We start from the raw sequence: 25,234 nt of genomic DNA, 5'->3' as shown, positions 1-25,234 counted from the left end.
TCGAGAGAGCCTGGAGCCAGCTCTAGAGCCAGCACAAAAAAATCGTGTGCAAAAAAATCGTATGGCGTTACGCATCTTGTTATTCTAATGACTTTGGTTTGGGGCTGTATATACAAAAACGGAGCTGGTCCCTTGGTCCTAATTGAAGGAATAATGCGGAAGGAACAGACTTTAACATTTTTGAAACAAATCTTCCAATAGTAATTAAAAATATGGATATTGCTGCTAAAAAATGCATATTTCAGCAAGACAATGATCCCAAACACACTTTTGGTAAAAAATTGTATGGAAAAGTTCCTCGACTATCTGATAGGAGATCTGGAGAAATTTAACACTGACAGTTTTTGTCGGTTTGTGGGCGTGGCAATATGGGTTAACAAACTTCCGCTGCGTCTATGTCTCAGGAATGTCAACTTTCTAGCTTTTATAGTTCCTGAGATCTCGACGTTCATACGGACGGACAGACAGACTGACGGACATGGCAAGATCGACTCGGCTATAGATCCTGATAAAGAATATATATACTTTATATGGTCGGAAACTCTTCTTTTTGCCTGTTACATACTTTTTAACGAATATAGAGTATACCCTTTTATTCTACAAGTAACGGGTATATAAACAAGTTTTTGAGGGGGAGCTTTCTGATTCTTACACAAGGATATGTAATAGTCAGGTGAAAAGTCTAACACGGATCCCATGTTCTAGTGTTAAATTTTATTTTGAGCAAAATAATAAAAAAAATATATAATTTCGTGGAATTTTATTTTTTTGACCAAAAATAGTTTGTATTTAAAATATTATTTATTAATGTTAAATTTGTTGCAAAACATTGAAATGTATTCGCTTGAAGCAAAAATAGAAATAATACCCATTTCATATAGTGGAATAAACTTTTACAAAGAGCTTAGCATGTTTCTTGAGGTAATATGTTTGAAGTGTGATTAAAGGGCTTCAAAAAGTCTTCTCGCTAAATGACAGACAACACTTTTATTTCAACCGCTTCAAAATTTGAAACGTTGTTAAGATTTAAAACTAATTTTTGCAATAGGGAAATCTTCTATGAAAAGTATCCATTTCCACATTGTAGTACATTAAAACAAACGGTGCATACTCTAACTGGTTTGTTGATGCCGAATTTCAAAATGGGCACATCATTACTGGAACATTTAGAGCATAAGACCCGTCCACAATGCCGGCTAAAATATAACAAATAAAAATGTATAATATTAAAGAAATAATATTTTACATTTGTCAAAAATTACGTTCTTACCAATGATGTTTTCTCATAGTAATTGTAAATTTATTTGTACACTGCTGGCAGTAGTCACACTCTGACCACGGTGATTCCTGTGGCAGCTGGTCCAATAATTTGTGAAGTAATTGATCTGTGGCCAGCTTAAAATTAAAAATATTAATTCCATCTTTATTTTCAGTACCAAGGCAAGCCCCTGCCTTTACAAGAATTTTACAAAGTGGTGATTGGCCTCTCATAAATGAAAGCAAAAGAGGTGTATTACCGTCCATATCAGGAATGTTAATTGGATACTTCGGCATACACTCAAGAAATAATTCACAAATAAGTCCGGCTGTATTATCTTCTACGACCCGGCACAATTCATGCATCGGATTTCTACCCTTTAAATTAGTTGCCTCCGCATTCACTCTCGATTCGGTTAAAAGTTCCCGCACAATGAATAACTGGGCGCATCGCACAGCAATGTGCAAAGCATTATTGCCGTCAGCATCTGTTGCGTCATAGTCAGCATTGTTTTGAATTAACGCAGAAACTGCAGCAAGATTACCGCATTCTATAGCAACATGCAGGGGTAATTTTTGAACAGCATCCCTTTCATTCATACGGGCGCCAGCTAAAATCAGATTTCTGGTAATCATTTCGTTTTGTGATGCAGCTGCTAGATGTAACGGCGTCGATTGATTGACGTCATGTACCCGAGAATTTACATCTACTTGAATAGCTAATAAAAATAAAACACTCTCTAAATCATCTTTCAAAATTGCTAAATGCAGAAAGTTTCGGCCGCGCAGGTCCATTTGCTCTGCTGCTGTTGGAAATCGATTCAAAATACGTTGAGCAGCGTTGTGATTACGGACGTCCAATGCAGTTGCAAACGGTGTGTTTCCAGACCTGTCACGTAGCTTTAGGTCTATATCAGGATGACAAAGAAGTATGGATATTATCTCATCATGGTGGTTTTCAATAGCTCCATGAAGTGGGGATTTGCTTTCAGCATCAACTACGTTAACATTAGCACCATGATCAATTAACGTCTGCAGAACTTTAGTTAGGCCCCAACGACAACATAAATGCAGCGGAGAAGCCTTATCTTGTGCTTCATCTGCACCCTCTCCGTTGAGGCCTAACTGACGTGCAGAGTCTAAGTCGCATTGGCTTTGAATTAGAAATATAGCTACTGACTCTTTGTTTTCATCAATTGCGCGATGTAATAGAGTTTGGTGGCATCCTTCAGGTCCCTCGTGCCAACAATCTGTGTCAATACCGTGTCGCACAAGTATAAGTGCTACGTCTTCGTATCCTTTTTCCAAAGCAGACCATAATGGTGATATTCCATTTTGGTTAATGCTTAGGGCGATTCCTCTTCTGCAAAGTTCGTCGACAACTTTAGGAAGATCATGCATAATCGATAAATCCAATGAAGAATCCAGATTGTCTATTAAATTTTTTAATTACACTGAGTTACAAATTAAGAACTGTAGTAATTAAGGATAATGGGCCTAAAAAGTCCGATTGATAATATATATAATAATGATAATTTAATTTTTTTAACTTTAAGTAAGGACAAGTCGAATTCGTTGACTAATAATAAGACCTGTTACTCGGATAGTGTGAGTACGAGAGGGAAATATCAAAATTTTTTTGGCATTTTTAAAAAAATTAGAAAAAATAACAGTTAATTTAAATATATATATACTTTATAGGATCAGAAGCGCAGTATAAAAACTTACATATAGGAAAAATAACGTACAATCAAAAATATATGACAATATGTCATATATGTATATGAGTGTGTATGTAAGTTAGGAACAATATATTCTCTTTCTATTTACACCAAATGAAAAAATATATAAATATAATATACAGTGGACGTATAAATAGCACAAAATGAAGTTCATTTTTTTGAATAGTTTTTTTAATTAAAAAAAATTTCTTGGAAATAAAACAGGTTTCGTTCTTCATAGCTTAGCTTATAAACTAGATGTGGAAATTTAAAAACTAAAAAACAACGAAAAATGCGTGGCCACAGAAATAGCACAATTTCAAAATATCTTCAATTAATCATAAAAAATAAGTTTAAAAGTAATTAATGTAAAGCAAATTTAATATTTGGTTGAGTATCCATGATTTTCGATGACTGCGTTACATCTTCAACCCATACTTTCCACAAGCTTCTGACATCTATCCTTTGGAATGGAGTTCCAGGCTTCTTGGATCGTCAAGAATCGTCAAGATTCGAAAATTTTTTTTTGGATATCGTAACCTTGACATCATTCCATAGATTTTCTATTGGATTTATGTCAGGGCTTTGAGCCGGCCATTCCAGAACTTGGATGGATTCGTCCTTCAACCACTTTTTAACGACACGAGATGTGTGCTTTGGGTCGTTGTCGTGCTGGAATGTCCATTTCAGAGGCATGTTCTCAAACGTAAATGGTTACATTTGATTTTTGAGAATGTCCACATACATAAAGCGATCCATTACGCCATTGATCCGGTAAAGCGGACCCACACCACGCCCGGAAAATGCACCCCAGCACATAATGGAACCGCCACCGTGCTTAACAGTCTTCATGGTGTACCTGGGGTTAAGAGCTTGGCCTTTTGGACGACGAACAAATGTTTTCCCATCGGGTCCTATTTTATTGATTTTTGTTTCATCGCTCCAAAGGATGTTTTTCCAAAAACTCAGGTCCTTATCCCGGTGGGCCCGTGCGAAACTTAATCGTTGCGACATGTTGCGTTTTGACAGGAGCGGTTTTTTTCTGCTGATGCGTCCAAAGAGGGAAGCTTCATTTAGTCTTCTTGCCACTAATTTCCTCGATACATTTGTGCCACATTCTTTATTTATTTCCTCCATAATTTCGCGGGAGGACTTGAAAGGATCCGCCTTGCTCTTCCGTACTATGAGCATATCTGTACGCGGATCAGTTTTTCGTGGCTTTGGTTTGCGTTTTTTTTGATTGGTCAAATATGCTGTGTTTTCCTTTGCTACCTTCAGTGCATTATATACCATTTTCCTCGAACATTTCATTATTTCGGCAATTTCAGCAGGTGTACTGCCAGATTCAGTTAGGTTGAATATCATCCTCCTTTCTTCAACTGAACCACGCTTTCCTCGACCCATTTTTTTAAATTTTTCTATTAAATTACATTAATTTGTTGACGAAATTTTTTAAATCACGAAAAAAAACTTAGGAAAACCACTTTTTACACGGAATTTGCAGTAAGTTCTTTAAAGTGGGCTATTTCTGTGACCACGCTAAATAATCGCTCGCGAACGAAAATTAAGCATAAAGCAGAAGAAAAAAATGATAATGGTAAATTTTTGGGTTGTACGTCATCTAGAAGAGAGCAATAATAAATTCACATCAAAATTTTTGGAATCGAAAGCCAAATACTTCTGAAATAATCGATCTAAAGTTACTGTTCTGATGTGTGCTATTTATACGTCCACGGATGTATATAGAAACCGAAACAAGGACCACAATTTGGTAAAATATACTGCACCAGAATCCGCTTGCGTTTAAAAATGACCGAAAACAGATTTTACATTTGTGCATTGAAACCTAGCTGACTTTTTTGGTCCGGTAAATGTAATTTTTGGGTGTTAAACAAATTTACCTGATAAAGCTGTAATGTCTGCACCCTGCTCCAGTAAAAATAATGATGTATCATTATCTCCATTCTTAATTGATTGATGTAAATGTGACAAGTTATCTTTATTCTTTCCGTTAACATCTGAGCCGCCTCGGATAAGAATAGACACTAGATTAGTTCTCTTAAGGGCTAAGCATAGGCTTAGGGGAGAGTCACCATTAATATCTTGGCAATTAAAATCAATATTTTGGTTTTTTAACTGAACAAAAGCTTCTAATGCATCAATGGCATTAGCTTCCACTGCAATGTGCAATGCTGATTTTAAACCGCAATCAATGTGTTTTAAATTGGGGGAAGCACCATTAACAATCAACTTTGTAACTAGGTTTGGCATGTTGTTCAAAGCTGCGATGTGTAATGCTGTTAACCCACGTAAATTAAAATGGTCTAAATCGGCAAAATCAGACAGGAAAATTGCAGATTTTTCTCCTCGATGTCCGTCCAACGAAAGCACTTGTAGTATGCTATCTCCGGTCTTTGACTTTGTAGGATTTGTCTGTGCTCCCATGCTAAGAAGTATTGAGGCTATTAGGAACTCGTGGTCTCCCATTGATAAACTTAGTTCCAAAGCACACTTTTCGTCTAAAGTGCGCAAGTTTATATCAATACTCGGCACTTTAAGCAGAAGCTTCACCATCTCTAAATTTCGTCTAGCAATCGCTATATGCAAGGGCGTTTCTCCTTTTATGTTTTGTATATTTACGTTTACATTTCTTTGCAAAATCTTTTTCACAACTTCTATTATTTCTGAGATATTGTCCGGACTATAATTACAAATAATGTGTAATGCAGTATCTGAAGATTGTCTACAAAAAAATATTATTTATTTATTTGATTAACTATATTTAAAATGTTTATACTTAGATGGAAGGTCTAAAAGACAGTTTTGATCCAACAGAAAGTTAGCAGAAAAAGCATCACCATTTTTTAAAGCAGATTTTAGGAGCGTACATCCCTGTTAGATAAAATAATTAGCAAATTTAACTATTTAATTATTCATACCTCTATATTAACAGCATTTATGTTAGCCTTTCCGTTTTCTACTAGAGTCATCGCAATTTGGGTATTTTTCGAAGACAAAGCCATTTCAAGAGGCAACAGGCCATTTTCAGAAAATGTATTTACCAGCTATAAAAAAAGCAAGAAAAATACAACGTATTGAATTATGAACGTGTTAACACTATAAAGTATATATATTCTTGATCAGGATCAAAGCCGTGTCGATTTGGCCGTGTCTGCTCGTACGTACTCGTATGAACGTCAATCTCAGGATGCAAACCAGAAAGTTGAGATTAAGTATGCATATTTCAGAGACATAGATGCAGCGCAATTTTTATGCCCACAGTTGCCACGCCCACTCCTAGGCCCATCATCCGCCAAACAATACCACTACCACACTTTTGTGTGTTAATGTTTCGATTTTGTTTGCATTACTTTAGTCATTATTGTAAATTTCTGTTTGCTAAAAGCCGCACATTTAAAAAATTGTATTTTTTTTCATTTAATTATTATACTCTTTACTCGTAGAGACAAGGGGTTTACTATAGTCGTTGAAAAGTATGTAACAGAACGTTCCATATATGGTAAAGGAAATATATTCTTGATCAGGATCAATAGCCGAGTCGATCTGGCCATGTCCGTCCGTCCGTCGGTCTGTTTGCTCGTCCGTATGAACGTCAAGATCTCAGGAACTATAAAAGCTAGAAGGTTGAGATTAGGTATACAGATTCTAGAGACAGACGCAGCGCAAGTTTGTTGGCCCATGCTGCCAAGCCCACTCTAACGCCCACAAACCTCCCAAAACTGCTACGACCACACTTTTAAAAAAAATGTTTTAATATTTTTATTATTAGTTTTGTAAATTTTCATCGATTTGCAGAAAACTTTTTGCCACGTCCACAAACCGCCCATAGCTGCTACGCCTACAATTTTGAAAACTGTTTTAAGATTTACTTTCATTTTTTTTAGTAAAGTAAATTTATATCTTCGTCATACTTCCACTAGCTGAGTTACGGGTATCAGATGGTCGGGGAACTCTACTATAGCGTTCTCTCTGGTTTAGGCTTTACTCATGAAGGAAAGTCAGCTCAAACTGTTCTTTGTTCGTTAAAGTGTTAGCATAAAAATTGTCGGTATAGATAACATTCCTTTAATTAGAACAGTCGTCCCCAACAACTATTTTAAAATCTCTTAACTATTCGAGGTGCTATGTAAGTAATATTGAATTAATAATTTCGGAGTGTTAGGGGGAAAATTAACAATCTTTTTTTAAATTAAAAATATTTCCTAATGTACAATACCGAACCTAGAAAATGTATGAATACATGTGAGGAATGGGTGCTCATCTGTTGAAAATATGTCTACATGGAGATTTTCTCCTGAAATATTTTGTTTGCCTGATTTGTAAAAGATATTTGCTCTATGGTCTTCAATAAAAGATTTCCATCGTATTTTTATTTGATACTGCGTACGTCAAATTACAATGACCAGTTAAATGTTTACGTTTTTTACTCCGTAAAAATAATTTCACTGATTCTTATGTATCCATACAATGGCCAGGAGTTCCTTTTTATATTTGTCGAATTCCTTTTGATTTCCCGGATTATTTTGGAGATCCCAGGTATCCTGCGTTATTAGATCAAGTGGTTTTTCAGAATCGTCTACGTCTTGAATTAATTCGATAATTCGATTTTTACTTTTCCTTTGTGATTGGCAAAAACAATACCATCCTCCACTTTTAAAAATATTTATTTAGGTGTTTTTTAATTGTGGCAAGGCCTTTTTTAATGCACCTATAATAGCTGCAGAGGACCAAAATGATCTAAGGCATTATATTTTTTGCGTTCTTATTTAGACATCCTAATATAATTTTTCGTTTCCGCTGGTAGCCTAGAGGGGGAAAATTGGAAATCTCACATAGTGGTAATTTTTTTAAAAACAGTTTATAAGCCAGAGCATGCCCACCCTTAACAAAGTGCCCAGAACGGCCGACGTAGACACATGGACTACCGTGGGTCCTATAACTTGGTGCCTCGTGCACGCTGCATCCCATATTCCAATAATTTAAAATTCGTCCTGCTGAATTTAAATTTAAAATTTAAATAATAAAGTAACACTCCCCGCGAAAACGATTTTTCCGGCACAAACTTCGACATGTTTGATACTGCACAACATATGCTATGAACTCAATAAAGAAATGTCATCTACTGGTAAAGGTGCGCTATGTCAGACGCTTCCAGGATGGTATTTACCTTTGTACATATGTATGTATGTGTGACTATGAATTGGCTAGCGCAATCTTTCGTCAAACGCTACGAATTAATTCCAACATATTTATGTAAATACAATTAATTATATGCTTTACTTAAAAATCAAACCTAGGCTTTTTACATATTTCCTTATTTTATATTTGTTGGAGGAAATTGCTATTGTTACCACGACTGGACTGTTGTAAAAGGGGACATAATTACTCAAACTCAACAGCTTCTTCAACAAGCTCTTAAGGAAATTATCTTTGTAGCTGGTCCCAATATAACGATTTAAGCGTTAGGATGCTAAAATTTCGTTCTAAATAGAAAGAATATGTAACCGTCAGTTATTGTATGTAACATACGATACATACACAAATAACCTCATAATTATTATTGTTTTATTATTTACGGGTTGATATACACCAATTTAAAACAAGAGAGAACGCTATAGTCAAGTTCCCCGACTATCTGATACCCGTTACTTAGCTATTCGAAGTGCGAAGGAGAGTCTTCAGCACATACAGTTTTTGGCGGTTTTGTGGGCGTTAGAGTGGGCGTGGCAAAAAGTTTTTTTGCAAATCGATAGAAATTTACAAGACTAATACAAAAATGAAAAAATATCAAAACATTTTTCAAAAGTGTGGGCGTGGCAGCTTTGGGCGGTTTGTGGGCGTTAGAGAGAACGTGGCAAAAAGTTTTTTGGCAAATCGTTAGAAATTTACAAGACTAATACAAAAATGAAAAAATATCGAAACATTTTTTAAAAGTGTGGACGTGGCAGTTTTAGGCGGTTTGTGGGCGTTAGACTGGGCGTGGCAACATGAATCGACAAACTTGCGCTGCGTCTATGTCCCTGTAGTCTGTATGCTTAATCTCAACATTCTAGCTTTTGTAGTTCCTGAGATCTCGACGTTCATACGGACAGACGGACAGACGGACGGACGGACGGACAGACGGACATGGCCAGATCGACTCGGCTACTGATCCTGATCAAGAATATATATACTTTATATGGTCGGAAACACTTCCTTCTGCCTGTTACATACTTTTCAACGAATCTAGTATACCCTTTTACTCTACGAGTACTCTACGAGTATAAAAATGCATGTACTTACCAGAAAAAATGTTAAGAAAGGCTTCGCCTCCCATTTCCTTCAAAAGATCGTCAATGTCTGTTGTAATGTACTTGATTAATTGATTAATATGTAATTGTTGTGACGATTAATGCACAAAGAAAATGCACATATGTATATTCAACATACATATTTATTGCTCTCTCCAAATGCTCTTCTTCTTTGAGAATAAAGGGAAGCACAGAACAAGAGAGAATTCTCTTTCTTAATATTTTCGTTGATTTAGCTTATGGCCGGCCGAGTATCATTAGTTTTACGGCAAACTATCCGTGGACTTAAAAAAGTATTAGGATCAAATTCTTGGCAATTCTCACTTGATTTTAGGGTAGGTGCCAAAAACAGAAATTTTAGAAAATTAAGAAATAAAATATTTTTATTGCGCGTTGGGTTGCATTTATGGATCGCAACCTTGCTTTTAGGGTGCGTTGTCTTGACTTTATAACACATTATTTTAAAAAACCTTAGTATAAGGTGTTTATTTTTTCTATGTCGATTTTCTAAAATGCGTAAAATTGTCTCTATGAGTGTAGTGGAAGTGCGTGGGAGATACGCAACAAAGAAGAAAAGCAGTTGAATTTATTGCAATTGTAATTTGTGTGTGTACAAGTAGGCGTGGCCAAAAAGTTTTGACATACAAGAAAATGACGTTAAAAAGAAATGTTTAATAAATATGAAGTGAATTACCATTTCACTAATTTCAAAACAAATAAAAAAAAGTTTAATAAATACATAATAACAAAAGAAATTCGTGTTAGAATCGAATTTAACAACTCAAGAAAGGTTGACTCTATTAAGCAGGTAGCTTGGAACCAGAAGGGCATCGAAATTTATATCGTTCTCAGGTCTTCTTATAAAAATATCATTACTAAGAAAATTATAAAAGATTGAGAGAGGGAGTAACTTTGAAAAAAAATAGATGACTTTAACTAAATAATTCAGAATGAGATCATAGGTTCACTGGATTCTTTAGTGACTGTGTATCAAATGACAATTTGCCAACACCAAAGAAAGGTTTTTATACCCGTTACTCGTAGAGCAAAAGGGTACACTAGATTCGTTGAAAAGTATGTAACAGGCAGAAGGAAGCGTTTCCGACCATATAAAGTATATATATTCTTGATCAGGATTAATAGCCGAGTCGATCTGGCCATGTCCGTCCGTATGACCGTCGGGATCTCAGGAACTACCAAAGCTAGAAAGTTGAGATTCAGCATGCAGACTCCAGAGACATAGAAGCAGCGCAAGTTTGTCGATTCATGTTGCCACGCCCACTCTAACGCCCACAAACCGCCTAAAACTGCCACGCCCACACTTTTGAAAAATGTTTTGATATTTTTTCATTTTTGTCTTAGTCTTGTAAAATTCTATCGATTTGCCAAAAACTTTTTGCCACGCCCACAAACCGCAAAAACTGTCAGTGTTGAAGACTCTCCTGCGCACTTTCACCATCTGAGTAACGGGTATCAGATAGTCGGGGAACTCGACTATAGCGTTCTCTCTTGTTTTTTTTCTAATTTTGCCCAGAATTTAAATGAGTTTTATTTATTATGTATAGATAATTATTAAAAAATGTATTAAAAACCACCGCAAGTTTTGACAAAGGCCAAAATAAATGAGAAGAAGAAATCCTCTTTGCTTGCCGCAAAGAGCACTCAGCAAAGTCGCCTGCGAACAAAAAGTGTAAGCTCGAAACAATTCAAGAGTATTTAGTCGCAAAAAGGGTCGTTATCGACCTAAGCAAACAAAAAGGGAGTGTTCAATTTGGAGGTCTACATAGATAATTCCATTCACGCCGCTATCACTGACCCTGACAAAAGCGTGCACCAAAAAAAAATAATATAGTTTCCTTAAAAATCGATATCAGCGGCTTCCGCGAAGTTTGGCCAGTGGTAATGATTTGGTACAGGTGAACAGACTTTCAAGAGTAGGGCCATCCAGTTATTGCTATCTGTTTCAGCAACAGAGGATATAAAAATATAAATTTATCAATATATGTATATTCGACACAAAACTTGTCGTGTCGAACATAAGTAAATACCCAACATTCAACAGGAACAGTGAAGAGTTTATTGAAATATGCGATTTCATCAAACAGCAACATGCCCAAGGTAACTAACTAGAGAGTGGTACCTTACGAACCACTCCAGGATATAATTTAACATCGACTGGAAAGACCCCAAAGCCAGTGCGCTTTGAGAACCCAATACAAACAAATTCGACCAATTTTTGTCAAACTAACTTAAAATTTGCCAAGACACAAATGTTAGATGTCTAATCATTTCACTTCCTTCGATAGAGTTAATCCGAACGTTGTCATTCTAAAGAAATTTTTATGCATCATCAAACTACACTCAAAACTACACTTTACTTGGCCGCCACGTACCACATTCCATTACTGGTTGTTATAGTTGTGTGGGGTTTTTTGCAAATACATTCTTTTTTTTTTACTGAAGAGTACTTACGGAGTCTCCATATTTTTCAATGCACAGAGACACGACGTCTTCCCTTAAGAGTCTAACAGCAGCATGGAGAGGATGTTTTGTTTTGGTTTTAAGCATTTCAAACAATAAGGGTCCAGAAATATGTTGGAAATCTTGAGTTGTAAGCTCATTCCAGTGTGTTGATATTATGCAGGAGCAATGTTCCAACAGTGTTGATGCACCAACTTCTTCGGCCACGCAATAAAATCTTATACAAGATCTTAGACCTACAGAAGTCACTAATGCCCGTTCACATAATCCTAAAAGCGATGGTAAACCAAATCGATGTGCGGCACGTAGAAGATCCAACGCTAGCCCGTCATGGTGCAAATCAATCAGATCAGTGTATATCCAACGCAAAAGCGACGACACCACCTCCTCATTTAAATCACTCCAGTCCAGCTCCTGTATGTTGCTCAATAGATCATTTCCCCATTTTTCAGAGCGTGCGTGAAGTACGATCTTATGTGCAGAAAATACTCTCGTTTGCGATCGGATGTATATATCAGCATAAGTATTTTTACCGAATAATGAAGCAACAGTCAACGACAATCGTGATAAAAAACTTGTTAGTCCACTTCCATTGTTTCCAGAGGTAGCAATATTTTCATTGTACTTTCGTTCTAATTCCGCATAGTTGTGCTGGAGTTTTGCATATTCATCACTCGCCAAGTTATTATCCATTTTTAATACGGAGGACTCCTCATTACTACCTTAAAATATACATTTAAAAATAAATTGATGTAATGAATAATCTACACAAATACAATTTATAAAGAGTAAGCCGCATCAAGCTTTAGTACTTTTAGTCAGTATGTGACGGGTCTCGCAGCTGCCAGAAATTCCTAAATTTGTTATTTGTAAACATTCCAACATTGGAGACACAGATCAACAGCATTATCTTTGTTATCTGTGCAGATCAGCGTAAGCATCTAAGCTCATCCCCCTCGCGCTCTCTCTTGTTTTTATTACTCTCGCACCTACAACTTTGGCTTACAGTTCCAATTTGACTTTCGGACAGACAAGACGTGTGTACGGAAAGTTTCTTGCTTGCTTCTTATCTAAAACCAATCGCTTGCTTCTTATCGCAAACCATTCTTCAAAACAAAACAAAGCAAAGCTTAAAGCATAACATAACAAAAATAAAACTAATCACCGTTACGATGGGGACCGTTGATCCCCCTGATAAGACAAAATCAATGTCTGAACCCAAGTTTTTGATTATGAAACGAACTGATGACAGTTCAATGGCAAACATCTCTCCGTTTTTAATAAAGAAAACGATTGATTTCACTTGCAACGGCGAAGTTTTGATGGCCAAAAAAACACGAGACGGAAATTTGTTGATCAAAACTAAAAATTTGCTACAAGCCTTAAAATTGAAGAAACTCCAACTTTTGGGATCATTCCCAGTGGAGGTTCGTGAACATTCTACCCTCAATGCTTCAAAAGGAGTCATATATTCCAATGATCTACGCTGCCTACCCGAAAACGTAATTAAAGATGAACTGGCAACCCAAAACGTCATTGAAGTCAAAAAAATTTTAAAGAAGGTTAACAACGAATTGGAAGAAACTGGATTGATCATATTAACGTTTGGCTCACACATAACACCTGAAAATATCAAAATTGGATATGAAGTGGTCAAAGTACGCACTTTTATACCTGCCCCACTCCGCTGCAATAATTGCTTCCGATTTGGACACATCACCACGCTCTGTCGCAACAAAAAGTCATGTATAAATTGTGCCAAGGAATACCACATGGACCCTAACACCAAAGAACTTTGCAACTTCAATAAATGTTGTGTAAACTGCAAGGATCTGAACCTACCCGACACCAACCACTCATCAGTCTTTAGAAGATGCCCCATCTTCGTGAAACATCAGGAAATACAAGCCATTAAGACGCTCGAAAAGGTGGACATTAAAAAGGCTATCTCCATCTATAACTCGAGACACCCACACGATGGATCATTGTACTCCAGCGTGGCCAAAACAAACTCCACTGACTATAACAACCATCCCCAAAATAACGCGGCGCCCAATCACTCAACAACCACACGTAAGATACTTTCCTACGAGGAATTAGCAGGAAACAACGAGGAATCCAAAACTTCAAATATAATCCTATCACATTCCACTAACAAACTTCCCACCAGCCCAAGTCCATCAGTTAAAATCCTTCCAAAAAATATTTCTAATCGACTTAAGTCACAACTTAAAACAAAAGATAAGAAACAACAAAAAACAAACAATGTAATAGATCTTAAAATTAGTCATAAGGAAAAAATTCCTGATTTGTCATCTTCAGATGAACAAATGGATCTCTCAAATTTAGAAGACGAAATTAATTAACCAATGCTGCAACCGATAAGAGATGTCCTCCCCTGCGGCCTACCAATCGCTTTACAACATGTGGAGGGATTGGTGGGGCGGGGGGGAGGACATTTCAGTTGCAGCAATTTTCACTGTAGTTTGTGTCTGATTGCGCACTGTTGCTGCCAGACACCAACAAATCATATTTTAGTTTTATCTCTGTACTTTTCACAATAATCCTAGCCTATGAAAATGTCTTTGAAAGTTATACAGTGGAATATCAATGGTTTCAACAACAACTACAGTGAACTCCAAACCTTAATAGCAAAGCACAAACCACATATATTAACTCTCCAAGAAACTCACATCTTAGCACATAATCTACACCCCATCCTAATCAACTATGCCATGATAACTCTGAACTCTTCTCCTTCTTATGGTGGGGTAGCGATCCTCATTCACAAATCAATCGAATATCGAGAAATAACCCTTAGATCCGACTTTGATGCTATCTGCGTGGAAATCTGTTCTAAGACAAAACTCCAAATTATTTCAACTTACATACAACCAAAAGCTAATTTTACTCTCAACAACCTATACTCAGTGCTTAATATCGCTAACAATATCCCGACCTTAATAACTGGAGATTTTAATTGTTGGCATAAAAGATGGGGCTCCCCTGTAAATAACAGGAAAGGAATTACACTGGAAAAATGGATTGCCCAGTCTAACCTAATTATCCTCAACGACGGTAGCCCAAAACATTTAAGCACTCATAACACATTGACTCATATAGACCTTAGCATATGTACTCCCGAACTTGCAATAGAAACAAACTGGACAATCGAAATGGACTTCTTTGGTAGCGACGACTTGCCCATTCTGAACAATATATTTAATAGAGCTCAAATCCAAAAACCAACACACAGGCCATTTTTCAAAACAAATTCAGCGAATTGGGACTTATATACGCTTCTTTGCATTAGTCACAACTCTTCCTTACCCATAAGCTCGAATATAAATCAGGAAGCAGCCAATCTTAGTAAAATTATTTTAAGAAGTGCACATAAAAGCATCCCAAAGTCCACGCCAAAAACTTCGCACACTGTACCTTGGTGGAATAAGGAACTAGAGAAACTCCGAAAAAGTAAAAACAAGGCTTGGCAATTACTTAAAAGAAATATTACTACCGAAAATATTATTGACTATAGGAGAAAAAATGCACTATTTAGACGTACGCACAAAGAGGCCAAAAAAGAATCTACATCCAAATTCACAGAAGAAATCAATCCTCTTACCCCAATACCAAAAATTTGGAACAATATACGCCGTCTCTGCGGCTTAAATACTTTGAAAGGCTTACACTGCATTAAAAGTATAAACTCTACTGACAACATCACTCAGCCTCAGGACATTGCGGAGCTATTCTGCCAAAACTGGTCTTTACAATCAAACAACTCAAACTTTACCAACTCGTTTACGACAAACAAAAGTAGAATTTTGGCAGATGATCTGTCATATGCTCCAGGAAAGGCTGCTTTGCCAATAGAGAACGAAATAAACTTTATCGAATTTTCTTCGGCCCTTAATTCCTTAAAAGGAAACACTCCAGGCCTAGATCGAATAAATTATTCCATGATTAAGGCACTTCCCAGAGAAATTAAAAACAGAGTTATAAACTTATATAACGCAATACTGGGTGATGTAATACCACAACAATACAAGCTCAGCCTCATTATACCCATATTGAAACCAAATAATGAAAAAACAATGATCTCATCATATCGACCTATTTCGCTGAACTCATGCTTAGCAAAACTTCTTGACAAAATTGTAGCTAAAAGACTATGGTGGTTTATTACTTCTAACAAACTTCTACACAATAGTCAAGTTGGTTTTAGGAAAGGAAAATCTGTTATGGATTGTCTACTTTTTATAGACCATATTATAACCAAATCCGTAGCCACAAAAAACCACATATCAATTGTATCACTTGACTTCTCCAAGGCGTTTGAAAAAATTGGCATTCACGCCGTAATAGATCAACTTATTAAATGGGGGGTTGGCCCACACATTCTTATTTACGTCAAGAATTTTATGACAAACAGAAAAATAATTGTTAAAGTGGGTAAATCATACTCAAAATCACTTCCATTGGATAATGGCATCCCCCAAGGGTCACCACTCTCTGTGGTTCTGTTTGTTATTGCTTACCAAAAACTTACAGAAATCATTGCTTTATACAAAGAAATATACATAAGTGCATACGCCGACGACTTTAATCTTCTAATTAAGTTAGAAAAAAATTAAAAATACTACGATAAACCTAGATTCCTTATTTTGCAATATTTCGGATTGGTGCAACTACTCTGGCGGCAGCCTATCTCCCGCCAAATGCAAGCATATGCACATTTGTAACAAACAAAATTGTATTTGCAATGTATCTACCAGCCAAGTCCACATTCCCAATGTTTCTTCATTGAAACTGTTGGGTGTTACATTCAATAGGAAACACAAGTGGAACCCACATATTGATGATCTCACAACATGTCTTTCAAAACGCCTCGATATCATCAAGTGTCTTGCAAGCACAAAGTTTGGCTGCAGTACACTTACATTAGTATCAATTGTTAAGTCCATTATTATTTCAAAATTGGATTATGCTTTGCCATTGTATGGATCGGCTGCACCAAGCAGTCTGAAAAAAATTAAGTCGATTTTAAATACAGCAGTTAGGATAGCCTTGGGAGCATTTCGAACTACACCAACGTCTAACATTCTATTTGAAGCAAACATCACACCCCTTGATATCAGAACAGAGTTTCTAACTACAAATCTCTTCCAACTCGTACTTAGCAGTTCAGACTCACCACTTCATAACATAATTAAGAACTATAAGCAACCAAAACCAGAGAAAAAACATTCTGTTTTAGACAAAGTTCTTAAACTTAATAAATCCTTTAACATTGTTTTAAGACCTCCAAAAAAACTCAAACACAAAGACCCACCTTGGGCCCTTAACTCGAGTACCATCAACACGACACTCAGTAAACTCAATAAAAACACAACACCTCCAGAAGTCTACCGAAAACAATTCCTTCAACTTAAGTCAGAGCAAAGTAATAAAACATCATTCGTATATACAGATGGATCTCAAATGAACGAATCTACAGGCTATGCGATAACTTCAGAAACTGAAGTTTTTAAAATGGGGTTACTTCCAACATACTCTACCGTATTTTCTTCGCAATTAATAGCGATACACGAAGCAATTTTACTACTTAAAACCAGACGAGGTAAATTTATGATTTGTTCCGACTCTCTCTCATCCCTTAATGCAATTAAAAATGTAAACAACAATACATATTACGTAGTCGAAATAAGAAACTTATTAATAAGATTTTTTCCAAAATTTACCCTTCTGGAAATGAGCTTGCTGATAAATCAGCAAAAGACTCTAGACTTTTTCCATTAACGTACACACAAAACAACAATAATACAGACTTAAAGAATCACATAAAAAAATTTTATTTTACAAACCAACTAAATAGGTTCACCGATACATCCACTTGGTACAAATCAATCAATTTACATAAAATGAATATAAAGAACTATCTGAACTATAAGGATAAATTAATGATACCTCGCAAAGATGAGATTAAGTTGATTCGCATCCGACTGGGACACACGAATTTAACACATGCACACTATATGAATAAAAATGCCTCTGCCTTATGTCCTTTTTGTAACACGAACAACTCGATTACCCTCGAACATTTGCTTACTTTTTGTCCCACCTTTAATCAAATCAGATTAAAATATTTTTCTCAATCTTCATTAAAATCTTTAGTAACAAACCCAACATCTGACAACATAAGAACCATTATAAAATATTTAAAAGAATGTAACATATGATATAGGTTACATTATAATATATAAATATATATAATATATAAAATAAATTAAGATTCATAAGGTTAATCATAGTTGTAGAATTTTATATTAACAATATAAATAATATTCATACCATCCTGTAATTATGTAAAAAAAAAAACAGACAAATGTACATTAGCCGAAGGCCTCAGTAGCCATGGCTCCAAAAACTGTTCACTTAAACTTTCAAGCTTAAGTCAACTCTTCAAATAAAAAAATAAATAACTTTGGCTTAGCGTTCTACTGTTCGCTCTGCAATTGAGTCGCTCTGCATTCAATTTTCTCTTTTCGTACCCCAAGCATGCTCATCGCTGCCAAATTGTTCAAAGAATAATAAATTACATCGCTTGAATTCGTTACCATAAAAATCTATTTCATTTAGCAAAAAAGGCTTATTAGCTCAACATTTTGGTGACCCCGACGTGATTTATATATAAACAATATTAGTGCAAATTATAAAAAGCTATTTAAAGCTTAAACTTCGCTGTTACTGCTGATTGATTTGTGCATAAACAATATCTGTCTACAATAAAATAACGAAAGCGGCCGCTGATTCTTCTTGGCACTAATCTTCCCGCTTGAACTTAATTTGTTGTTGTTGCTGTTGCCATGGCTGACATTTTTGAGGCGCAAGGCGTTTTTTAGGGAATTGGAATTGTTTGCATAGCTTTGGAATTGTTGCAAAAAAGATTTGCCAATCGGCGTTTAGTTTTTCAGGGGCATGTCACTGAGATATGGGGGCTAAGAGCAGTTCAGAGTGGTTCAGTTTCAATGCTTCGTGAGCTGTCGGATTAAATCAACGCTCATATCCGTGCGCTACATGGAATGGGTTCAACGGAACAAATCGCTGGATGCCTTATCAGTCAGGCGAAATGGGAAGAGCATTAAGAGGATCCAGTCTTCAAAAATTCAGTTACTACGTGGGAAGCAAGCTATGCGCCAGGCAATCAGGAAGCAACAGAGCATATGATTTGCGTATGGCAGCGCTTCCTGATACAAGTCTCAGCCCTTTGACCTGTGCGTTCTGCAATGGTTTTGGAAACTCAATATATTGAGTCTTAAAGTTAAAAAACCTGACCACAGCTAATCGATACAGAGAAGTAAAAAGGGTCGTACTTTGCATGAATTGTCTCAAGACGGCATCACCCGAGGCAGTGCAACTCCAGCAATTGGCGTGCATGCAGATCTAAGCACCACACCCTGCATCATCTGGGAATCTTCACCTCTCCTTCACCACATGAAAGCTCACAGAAACGCTGGCTTCTGACTCACATCATGCCGTAGAACCCTCTGCAATGCCTGGAACGCCTGCTGCTCTTTTTGCAGAGCATCTTGGTAAGGATGTTGCGCTCCTAGCCACTGCTACCGTATTAGTTCGGAATCTTCGTTCCTTGCCATTCTAGTTTTCAGACAGATGGTTCATCAGTAAACATTTCAATACGATTTCGAACGTGTAACTACTCGGCCGACATCACTGCTGTTATTGCCTCCAATATTATTCAAAGTCAGCCCTGCTTAGACATTGAAATTTGCAACTGGAACATACCCAAACATCTTAAACTCGCGAACCCAGAGTTTCATCGTTTTCAACGCATAGACTTACTAATTGTCGTCTGTCTTTTCTAAGAACTGCTGTGCGTCTGTCCAGTCAAGCTTCGGCCGGGATTGCCGCTAATGCAACAAACTCAGTTGGACTGGCTTGTTTCTGGAAGTTGCAGACGCTTATATCTCACGGACTTCACATCTGATTGGCCCCTACAGCATCAGCGGAGAAGCCAGTTCTGGAATTCCGTCAAAGCTCCTCTTTGGGAAAATCTTCGCATACTTTAGGATCAGGACACCCTCTGTTAACCAAGATTATATGGGTAGCTCGAGAAGTCTTTGTTGGAGTCAGTGACCGAAATCCAATCAGCGTACCGAAGAATCATATCCAATTTTCTCGTTTCGTACGCCAAATATGCATATCGCTGCCAAATTTCTCAAAGAATGATAAATTGAATCGCTTAAATTCGCTAACATAATAATCGTCTTTTATTTTGCAAAAAAGGCTTATTAGCTCAACAGTATGACTTTTGAATGAGTGTGTCCACTCCTACACTTTTAAAAATAGTTTTATTAGTTCATATTATTTTTATTTTTGCTAATTTCTATCGCTATTCCATAACGCCTACAAACTGCAACAAGATTTTAGGAACACCATTTTCAGCGTTTCTTCGTTTTAGAATGGACGTGTCCAATCCCAAAGTTTTTAAAAAATGTTTTCATTTCACGCCAGGTTTTGTATTATGAAAACCAAAATATATCGAAAAGAACTGGCATCACCTCATAGCGCCCATTACAATGCTAGTTCGTAAAGCCCTAAAATATGTTGTTTTATTTATCACTGTCTATATCTCAATTAAATTAATATTTTAAACAAAAAAATTCACATAAACCTAACCAACATCTTTAAGCAAGTTGCACGCAATATGACTCCATATTAAATGATAAACGCCAACTTATCCACATCTAACGCAAGCAATGCCCTTAATTTTACAGGTGGCACCTAATTTCCACCACCTGCACACTTAAAATCATAGGCCCCACAATCAAAAACAGAAACATCGGAAACATCTTTCAATATACGGCCACGCACACAAATCCCAACTGAATTAGTTAAAAATCATACCCTATTAACTCAATACAACACTTAAAACGACCAAAGATACCCAAATACAATAGGCAGCGAAACTCACATCTCCAAAAACAACTTCATCCCATACCCCCACTTTAATATAACTGCTGCAAAAAAAAATTGAACATGCATAACTTGCATTATTAAATCTACATAAACAAATAAAATAATCTTTGGGGAAATGGAAATAAAAAAGAAAATTGCATGTGTCTTGCTAACAACTTTTCTACGACTTTAAAGCCATTTGAGGGCAATAACATTAAAACAAACGCCCTTATTTCAGCGTAATAATTTGGAGGACCAAGAAATGCGCAATTTGACAGGCAACGCATATAAAAACAAAAGAAATCATTAGGCTCCAGTTCCTTGACTTTTAGAAACCTTTTACTTTGATAATGGTGAGGGACAAAATTTTAAAATTACTTTGGCTTAAAAATTGGCAAGGCAAACATTATAATAAAAAAATATCAAAACATTACTGAAAAATGTGGGCGTGTCAGTTTTGGTCGATATAGTATAGGGGTGACAAAATATTTTTTCCGTACCAATAAAAATTGCTAATAATAAAATAAACAAAATTTTAAAAAATTTTAAAAGTGTGAGCGTTTTTCTTTGGATGGTTTGTAGGCGTGGCTAATTTGTTCAAAATTTGTTTTGCCATATCAATACAAACTGGAAAAAAAAAATTTTTAAGTGTTCCAGTGTTGGCGTTAGAGTGGACGTGGCCAAGGTTTTTTTAGTATCCAATATAAATTGGCAAGACAAATGATAAAACAAAAAAAAAAATAAACATTTATCAAAGCAGTTTGAGGGGCAGTTTTAGGCGGTTTGTGGGCGTGGCAACATCTGAAAAACAAACTTGCCCTACGTTTTTTCTCTGGAATCTGCATGCCAATCTAAAATTTCTAGCTTTCATAGGTCCGGAACTCGAGACGGTTATACGGACGAACAGACGGGCGGACAGACAGATCGACTCTCATTCGATGTTACCGGAAAGGAAAACGAATGTAACAGGTAGAAGGAAGCGTTTCCGACTATATAAAGAATATATGTATGTAAATATACATACAATAGCGTAGTCGAACTTGACCAATGTTGCCACGCTCACAAATCGCCCAAAACTGTTACACCCACACTTTTAAATCATTTTTTAGTATTTTCCACTTAAATTCTTGTTGTTTCCTATTTCTATCAATATGCCTGAAAAATTTGAAAATTTCTCGTTTTACTTTTTGAGTACCGGGTATCTGATAGTCGTGGAACTCGACTACAGCATTCTCTCTTGTTTTTTAACTAAATAATTCCTTTTTTATATCCTGTTCAAGAATAAACAGTTAGATCGGGACTTGGACTGAATAAAAAATATTTTGTATGTCCCGATTCTGATAGAGTAGGACGACAAAAAACCCTCTCGAGTAGACTCACTTTATACTATAATTATGGCCAGCATCACTTACACTAATTATGATGTCAGTGTCGATATGACTCTTGTAAAATTTGTCAAATTACAATTTTCCCTTTTGGAAAAAATTATTTGTTGATTACCTCAGATATCACTTTAAATAAAATTATATGGATATAAAAAGAATTGTCTTCATATCCCTACAAAGCGACTGCAAGAAAGACTTTTTTTCGACATCTAAAGGTTGTTCCCCCCTTAAGCTTTTACATGAGATTTTCAACGAATATAGTAAGTTATATTTAAACAAACCTTTATTAAAACATTATGAAAATACACAAAGAAGCCATCATACATACACCTCCTTAATATGAGATAAGCATTTCTACCAAGCTTAAATGACGCCTAAGTCTTTTGCGCCACATACACAAGCCACAAGCGTTAAACTGTCACATCCAAACTTTTAAAAGAAATGTAAACGACCCGATGTTGTGCGCAACCTTGGAAACAGTCTCTTTCCTACTGAAAGAAAAGACTGTGAGAAGGCAAACTACAAAAACCTATGCGAAAATTGCACTCCTTTTTAGCTACAATAGTTTCCGAGATATTTACGCTCAAACGTACAGAACGGACGCGCTAGAAGAAAAAGAGTGTACGTATGTATATTCTCTAGGGTGTCGGAACTGCTTCCGAGACTTTATTTCCCGCACTTTCTTGTACTAAATGACCATAAAGATTTAAAAAAAAAAATTCATTGAATTTACTTAAGGAATGTCGCGATTCAACTCGATGACATGGCAAAATCATTAGTTTTAAACAATCGCCCCGTAGAGTCATCAGCGAGAAGGACTCGGTGAGTGTGTCAGCTAATTTAGCTGACTCAGCCAAACGCATTATCGGCTCAGTGATGATTTTGCAGAGGAGATATTATGAATAAAATTCAAAGTGCTAGGCAAAGAGTCGTAGGTTCAATACTACATTATTAGTTTTCCTTTAAAAGCTATGGGACAGGCAAATACAGGGTTCGTATTTAAATACATACATATGTAGTCTAGTATGAAACGCAAATAATTATGGCTGAACAAACAACTGCTTTCATAACATACCCATTAGATATGTGTGCACAAATTATAAAATACGAGATTATTCACCAAGTACACCGTTGTTCTAAGAATTGATTCAATCGCATATGTTTATGTTCGCTCTTGAGCTGGTTCCGAATGTAGTGTAGTGGGGTTCCTCACGGCTATCAGACGCGATACAAATAACTGTAAGTATAGGCCCTGTCCATACCCAAAGAAAATATTTTCTCGATTATAATTTTTGCATTAATTTTAAACAGGAACAAGCCTCGGAAAAATGTTTGCAAGCATATTAAACCATCAAAAATATATACATAATCGAAAATTTTTTCATCATGTCTCTCTATTTTGACACAATTTAAACATAAACAAATATTTTATATTTTTGTATGTAATTATGTATGTTTATTTAAAGGAAAATTTGTTTATTAATTTTTGTCGTGTCTTGCAACCGACATTGAAGGAATCAAATCGTCTACGGCACTTTCACTTATTTCGTGAAGTTATTAGTGGAATAACTACCCTAACACATGTTCCAAAATCGGTTTCCTTAGGACGTCTGCGAACCGTTTTCTCATTGATATCGATTTCGGCTCCTTCTTTTAGTTCTTTGACAATCGGGGAGTTTGTAGAACATTATGCTTAAACTTCCGTAAAATATAAGCTTTGTCTTATTCAGTTGTTCTACGTGGTCGGTATAAGTGTTATCTTATATTTATTTATTTGGTAATACACAGTAGCCCGTGGAACTATATATAAATCAATGATAGTTTGTACCGAAGTACCAGAGTTATACTCAATTATTATTTCAAATTTTATAAATTCGCTTAGTTTCCTTGTTTTCACCATGCCTAACAAATTTATAAATGAAATACAAAGAAAGAAATGCCTGATACTCATTTAACAGAAATATAGAAGGGGAAAAAATTCATAAAGATCAATATTTTTGAAGCCAATTTTTGTTTATACTTCTAAAAAGTTAATTTGTAATAGGTGTTACATTTTAAGTTGAGTGTTTGTTTTTCATTCATTTGTTTCATCATTAAAAAGAGTGTTACGAACTGCTTTTCCTTTTATTTGTGGCAGTGCTGCTAACTCACACATTATTCACATTTTGTGGTCAACCCCTCATCAGGCGGCAATTACCCTTGATCGTCGACTGCTTTTGGAACGGTCAAAGTGACAAGTCCGGAAAACCTCGAGATCTACAAAGCAAAGCGGAAACTTGCCCCGAAATTGGCGGTGCTTTGAAAACGGCTGTACAACGGCCGTATTTACATACGTATAGGGTCACCTAATCCCGAGCAGCTCCAAGGCTTATGACCAAACGTGAGTGTGTGTTTTATATTTCCTTGTCAGACTAACAAAATTCTCGCGACCCAAATTTAGCAGCAATGGAACGGCACGACGACAACAATTCGGATTCGCGTTTGACTCCAGATTGATTAACAAAGATCGACGTAAGTTGAACAAAGTAGTCATAACAAAAATAAGCCTAATTTTATTTGAAATTTCAGCGCCCTGAGTAGCAGTAGCAGTTTTCAACTGTTGAAGGCAAATGCGTCGATCGACGTCGCACGACATAGCCAAGAATTCCACTGGAGACACAGGAGGTTGCCCCGGCAGACTTCCAACCCAACGAACGTGGTTGTCCTTGCGCTAAGTTACTAATATGCTTGGAACGGACTCACCGGCGGTATCGGGATCGCCAAGGAGAGGATGGTGGATCGAGATCCTTACTGCTGAATGCCTTGTGGACGGGTAAGTTTTCCACAAATGACCCAATTCCTAAGCGGCAAGGTTAGAGCAGTCTTGCTCCAAGAAATATATCTTTTTTGCCGACTTCCAATGTAGATTTACCCGGGGAACCTTCATGTTGGGACCCCGGTTATTCTAGGGACAAATGCTGAAATAAATAACTTTATCTAACTCACTGTTTCTTAATTTCCACCACAGATATATAAATTTAAGTTGCCCTATCTGCAACCGGATACCTCGTCGGTATGGCTAAAATTGACTATAATTTCCATTTTATCATGCTCCCCGCCA

The 25,234-nt window shown here is 36.3% G+C and overlaps 1 protein-coding gene across 7 annotated transcripts; it reads right to left on the bottom strand.

Annotated features, from left to right (window-relative positions):
• Positions 1–782: 782 nt before the first annotated feature.
• Positions 783–23,344, bottom strand: LOC122622639 (rabankyrin-5). Of its 7 annotated transcripts, none has more exons than XM_043801238.1 (7): positions 23,210–23,344; positions 11,762–12,492; positions 5,918–6,043; positions 5,776–5,870; positions 4,880–5,721; positions 1,271–2,690; positions 783–1,196 (listed from the first exon to the last, which is right to left on the bottom strand). In XM_043801238.1, exons 1-7 carry the CDS (start codon positions 23,211–23,213, stop codon positions 1,058–1,060), a joined length of 3,357 nt encoding a protein of 1,118 aa, XP_043657173.1. In that variant the 5' UTR covers positions 23,214–23,344; the 3' UTR covers positions 783–1,057. The 7 variants fall into 7 exon arrangements, 6 of the variants coding, with proteins under 6 accessions (XP_043657173.1, XP_043657175.1, XP_043657174.1 ...); XM_043801240.1 differs by having other exon boundaries at positions 11,762–12,488; positions 23,210–23,310; XM_043801239.1 differs by having other exon boundaries at positions 23,146–23,276.
• Between the last annotated feature and the right edge of the window lie 1,890 nt (positions 23,345–25,234).

This window comes from Drosophila teissieri, chromosome 3R (genome assembly GCF_016746235.2).
Source record: "Drosophila teissieri strain GT53w chromosome 3R, Prin_Dtei_1.1, whole genome shotgun sequence".
Lineage (NCBI taxonomy): Eukaryota > Metazoa > Arthropoda > Insecta > Diptera > Drosophilidae > Drosophila > Drosophila teissieri.
The sequence above is the reverse complement of the archived record's forward strand: the minus strand, read 5'-3'. Positions and strand labels throughout refer to the sequence as shown.

Coding starts and splice junctions, on each gene's coding strand:
- LOC122622639 (XM_043801238.1), bottom strand. Junction 2,691..4,879: donor AGACATTACAGCTTTATCAG/GTAAATTTGTTT, acceptor AAAATTTAATAG/ACAATCTGGATTCTTCATTG. Junction 1,197..1,270: donor ACTATGAGAAAACATCATTG/GTAAGAACGTAA, acceptor GTTATATTTTAG/CCGGCATTGTGGACGGGTCT.